This window comes from Nicotiana tabacum, chromosome 3, assembly GCF_000715075.1.
Source record: "Nicotiana tabacum cultivar K326 chromosome 3, ASM71507v2, whole genome shotgun sequence".
Classification (NCBI taxonomy): Eukaryota; Viridiplantae; Streptophyta; class Magnoliopsida; order Solanales; family Solanaceae; genus Nicotiana; species Nicotiana tabacum.
The window spans coordinates 193,378,026-193,383,903 of NC_134082.1; the positions used below are offsets into that span (position 1 = coordinate 193,378,026).

Below are 5,878 nucleotides of genomic sequence, written 5' to 3' on the forward strand. Positions count from 1 at the left end.
TTTATTCATATTTGAGGAAAGGGAAGAGAGGAGTTTGTTAATATTATTGTGGTATGCACTATTATCAGTGTAGTTATTATTATTACCACATAAAGTGTATGGGAAATCAGCTGCGCTAGGATGAGGCCATGAAGGTATATATGCAAAAAAAAAAAGAGAGTAGCCACTTCTGAATAGCCATGGTCAACTGGTCGTGGCGGTCTAATTAAGTTGCTCGATATGTAGAAGCATAGATATTTTTGAAGAAAATAAAATACATAGAACGGTTGGTTAAAACTGACATGGGTGCTGAATATGTAATGGTAGCAAGTAATTTGTTCAGAAGCCCAAGAATTGCAAGGGATTGAAAGAGTAAACAGAGGTAGAGAAAACGTATTGAAAGGGTGCCGTGGAGTACCATTTCTTAATAAAAATATCAATCCCAAACTAATTGGAGTTTTAACAAAATAACAAAGTAAATGAGAAAACTAACAAAAAGGCTATTATGTCTAAGAACTGTTAACGAGGATATAACTCAGTCAACGACGCCTCATTTCGTGATGAAGAAATAGATTTACTTTTGGCAAGTTCTCTAGATTCTGACATTCTTGAATTGTATTCCTGAATAAGCGAAATCTCTGGGCTAATGTCGGTGTGCATATAATATGCAGGCCCTGAAGGCATTGGAAGACTCAAAGAGAGGCTACTGAGCATGAGAACTACTGCAGCCATAGTTGGTCTATCTGCCACATTTTCTTGAACGCACAATAAAGCAATGTGAATACATCTCATTATGTCACGAACCAGTCCCGTGCTTCCCCTCAACATGGGGTCTATCAAATTTGTAGCTGTTCCTTCACGCCAGTTCGACCAAGCCTGTCATAGTTCAGTTCTTCAATCATACGAAATCATATGAAAAAGAAGTAGGAGGAGTAATTGATTCTTGTTTTTCTAAAACATAACATATTTTGGAATAAATTTTATTCCAAAAGGCTAATAATAATGCATGTAGCAGGTCCCAACTAGTTCGGATTTAGGATTACTTGCTTGATTAATCTAGTTACTTACATAGCTCAGAAGGTCTTCCACAGATTCTCCATTTCTGAAACTAGTGTTTCTTTGGCCGCTTAAAATTTCTAGGACTAGTACTCCAAAGCTAAAAACATCTGATTTGACTGAAAATTGTCCGTGCATTGCATATTCTGGTGCCATATATCCACTGCAAAACAGAAACAAGAATGACATAACATTCTGCAACTTAGATATGATTCAGTTGTTAAAGATTTTTTTTTGTACAAATATATGTTGCACTTCACATGAACAGACCGAGGTAAAAAGGCCAAAAATTCAATTCTGGAGTTTAGTAGTCCAAACAGTGGGATAAACAAATCTCAAATAAGATGTCAAAATTGGGTACTACTTCATGTTAAAGTCAAACTACATGCAAGGGTCATTAAAGAACTTCGACTTCTTTCAATGAACTTAGGAAGCACCGAAGCAGTAAATGTTGTGCTGCCATTTATACTGCAAATTGGGTAGTTTCTGCTTTCTGTTTCTTTTTTCCGCCTTTCCTTAGTGAGAATGTTTCTCACTGCAATGTGAAGACAACTCTTAGACTATTGATCTATTGTTGGCTGAGCAAACTTCAAGTTTGATGAGTTAAGACCTACATCTTATATTTTGCTGCCAAGAGATGATATGTAATTTCCTCTCTGAACAAGGAGAATTCATTCCCAGAACTCATTAAAGAGATTACAATGACATGCAAAATCTATATTTAAAATTCTTGCAACATTTCAAGGACAGATTTGCTTTTGTCTCGAGTCAGCTTTTATTCTTGCTAAATGCATAATGAATCCTTGAGAATGATATGAAAAAGGAGTAACAGTCTATCTAATGAGAGATGTGAAACTTACTAGGTCCCAGCAATTCTGCTTGTGTTGCCTTGAGTTTCATCCAATGTAAATAGCCTTGCCATGCCAAAATCTGAGATTTTAGGATTCATTTCTGCATCTAGTAGAACATTACTAGCTTTGAGATCACGATGAATGATCCGAAGTCGAGAATCCTCATGAAGATAAAGAATTCCCCTAGCAATGCCTCCTACGATTTTGGATCGTCTTTCCCAATCCAATTGCGTACGTTTAACTGGATCTGGCAACAAGATCAAAAATATAATTTTCAAGCTGAGTAACAATTGGAATTAGTTTTCCGGAAAATAAGGCAGACAACCAGACAACATGTAAAATTAGACCGGCAAAACATTAAGCAATACGTACCAAATAAAAACTGGTCAAGACTTGCATTAGGAACAAATTCATAGACAAGAAGTCTCTCTGTTCCATCTAGGCAAAATCCCAGTAGCCTAACCAAATTCCTATGTTGAAGCCTGGAAACCAACACCACCTCATTTTTGAATTCTAGATCACCCTGACCTGAGTCTGCTGACAATCTTTTTACTGCTACTTCTTCTCCATTTGGAAGCTTACCCTGAAGCAAACGGGCATAAATTGAAAATGTATGAATTAAGCAACAACTACTCAATCCCACGCAAGTTTAGGTCAGTTATACGAATCCTCAGTGTCCATCATATACATCAATTAAGCCTAATCACCTTGTACACAGGACCAAATCCGCCTTGTCCCAACTTATTAGCATTTGAGAAGTTATCTGTTGCTGCTCTAATTGTAGAAAAATCATATTGCAAGGATTCTGCGGTGCTAATATCATCCCCGTGTATACCTTCACACAAACATAAGCATACAACAAATTAATGAAACATGGTCCTAAGAATTCAGCTTTCCTTAATCATAGTTTGTTACTCCTAGTAGTTTGCGCTTACTCTGAATTTCGTCCACCAGCTTCCTCTTTCGCATCTTCATACAGATGACATAAATACAAACAATAAGAATAACAACTGTAACAATTGGCACGACAATAATGATGACGGTTCGTGCTGTTTTATCGTCTTTCCCTGTTGGAGCTGTTCCATCATCCTTCCCTATTGGAACTGTTTTATCATCATTCCCTACAAAAATGCTTCAAATTAGCATAGTATCTTCTCTTTTCCAATTCACTTGTTCTGCTTCCCTTTTCAGGTTATTTCAAAAAGTAATACATAGTAGTACTAAATATGACAAATTTAATATTCTCCTACAATATTAATAAGCTCTTCTTCAACACAAGTTAAAATTTGTGGTGTGATACTGTTAATTTTGGGTGATCATTTCATATGGTATACTTCATTTACTTAATTATGTCTTCAAGACGCATCCTCTAGTGCACGCCTAATTATTTCTTCTATGAGTCAAACACATGGTAATTCTTTTTGATAATTCACTACCATATTGAAGCTTAACTGTTGGAAAAGGTAAACTTTCATTTACTAATTAAGTCTTCGATACACGTATAAAAAGTAGACAATCAACAAATTAGGATGAGCAGAAGGAACAATTAAAACGTAATTGACCTGCAGGTGGCGGAGCTTCTAACGCCACCTCCTTGAAGAAACGGGCACTTTCATAACGGAAGTTGCACCTAGTCCCTATGATTCTGCCACCCCTCTTGCCATTGCAAGGACAATTAGGCATATCTCCATAAGCGTCGGTTAAGCAATCAAAGCAATTCTGAGGAGATAAATCAGGAGTGCACTGCACTAGCGCATATATAGTCTGAAAATTTGGACCTGTCGCATTACCACTAGCATATTTTCGAAATGGACCACCATTTGCAGCACGGTCTCGTAAATTTTCCAATAATTTTCTCAACTCCTGGTTAAATTCCTCGGGTTTTGAGGCATTCCCAGTATTCCACAAATAATATGGAGTAGAAAATGACTTAGTGCCTAGAATGGATCGATTTGAGTAGTGTAACATACATTCATCAGAGCCACCAGAAGCTTCTTTTTGGTTAGGACATAACTGTGTAAGGTTTTGAACAACATTATTGACACAAGTGCGACATGCTTCTAGCAGCTCCACATCTCCTCTACATAGCACAATAGCACTGACCATGTCGGTGTTTTGGCCAACGGAAGCATTATAGAAACCATATTTATCCATATTTGAGGAAAGGGAAGAGAGGAGTTTGTTAAGATTATTGTGGTATGCACTATTTTCGGTGTAGTTATTATTGTTACCACATAAAGTATATGGGAAATCAGCTGTGCTAGGATGAGACCACGAAGATATATATGCAAAAAAAAGAAAGAGTAGCCACTTCTGAATAGCCATGGCGATTGCTGTTTAAGAATAGATATTTTTGAAGAACAAGTAATACATAGAATGGTTGGGTACAAGTGACAGACAGATTTTGATACTAATTGGCTGCTGAGTATGTACAAATATCAAGTAATTTGTTCAGAAGCCCAAGAATTCCAATGGCTTGAAAGAGCAAACAGAGCTAGAGAAAAGGTATTGAAAGGGTGCGGTTGACTACCATTTCTGAGAACCAAGAAAGAAATTAGGAGATTGATTTTTTAAGGCCGCCATTTCTAATTTCTAAAGGTTAGTGGCCTTTAGCTTAATATAAAAAAACTACTTTTTGCTTGACTTTTGTTGGAGTTGATTTACTCGTAACAACTCTAATTTGTTGGGTTTTGGGGGTGGGGGGGGGGGGGGGGCGGCGCCTCCTCTTCTTTCCATTGTTTATTAGAGGTCTAGGTTGAAAAATTGTATCGTTTAGCAATTTGCAGACACTTTAATTATACAATGTAGTACCTACCACTGAAGATCCGTATCCCAATGGCAGATGGAGTATACATGTTGCAGCTCGTGGGCCAATATTTTAATATTTTTTCTGCTTGCTTATTCCTCTTTTAAATTTTTGATATATTACTTTTAGTTGAAAATACCAATATTTTAATATTTTTTCTGCTTGGTTATACCTCTTTCGAACCTGCATGTAATAATCTCGTTTCTTCCAAATATGTTTTGTTGTTATAACAAGGTGTTGTTATAGAGAATATATATTATAGCATAATATAAAAGTTGATTCATGAAAAGCTTGACTTTTATAGTGAAGTGTATAAGGATTATAGTGAAGTGTATAAGGATGATGTTATAAAGAAATTTGACTGTACTTAAAAGCTACTAGCATGTATACTTTCGCGTAACGGGCAGCAATTGGAGATTACTCATTCAGCTTTGTGTTCATTACCCAAAAGATTTTTTTAGTTATGTAAAGGTCATTCAACTTTGTGTTCATTATCCCAAAAGTCACTTTCTTTCTTTTGTTACACAAAAATTATTTTACTTTGCTCTATTTATCACAATAGTTAAATTGGCTAGATTTTATAATACTTTACTTGAAAATCTATTACTCCCTTGGTATTATAAATCCTCTCATTTAGGTAATATCTTCTATATTATATATACTATTTCATTCATCTGTTCCAGTTTATGTGAACCTATTTCTTTTTTGATCCGTTCAAAAAAGAATGATCCCTTTCTAAATTTGGAAATAATTTAGCTTAAAATTCCAATTCTACTCTTAATGAGAAGTTTTTATAACTATATAAATACGTTGGAGCCCTTTTTAACTTGTTTAGGGCTACAAATTCTAAAAGTCTTTATTTTTTTCTTAAACTCCGTACCCAGCCAAACACCTTCTATAAGTATATACTATATAATATATTTTTATCTAGGTATTTTACTTATAATTAAAATAACTTTATATTTTTTTATTTATTAAATTTATAATATATCACACATTTAATTTTTCCATGGCACTCAATTTGCTTAATCATATTCACACATGAACATATTTTAAAATATAAAAACGATAAGAAAATTTACTTTTAATATTTATTTTAAATAATAAAAATAAATTTATTTAACAAATGAGTTTTTATAGTTAGTAAAACTTTAAAAAAACCAAAGATATTTGTGTTTAATATTAA

At 34.6% G+C, this 5,878-nt stretch overlaps 1 protein-coding gene across 1 annotated transcript; it reads right to left on the bottom strand.

Moving 5' to 3' along the window:
• Window positions 1–373: 373 nt before the first annotated feature.
• On the bottom strand, window positions 374–4,653 carry LOC107814751 (cysteine-rich receptor-like protein kinase 15). The gene is made up of 7 exons (XM_016640199.2): window positions 3,449–4,653; window positions 2,822–3,007; window positions 2,594–2,721; window positions 2,259–2,469; window positions 1,896–2,133; window positions 1,048–1,198; window positions 374–855 (listed from the first exon to the last, which is right to left on the bottom strand). The coding sequence occupies exons 1-7, from the start codon at window positions 4,209–4,211 to the stop codon at window positions 499–501; spliced, it is 2,034 nt and encodes a 677-aa protein (XP_016495685.1). The 5' UTR covers window positions 4,212–4,653; the 3' UTR covers window positions 374–498.
• Between the last annotated feature and the right edge of the window lie 1,225 nt (window positions 4,654–5,878).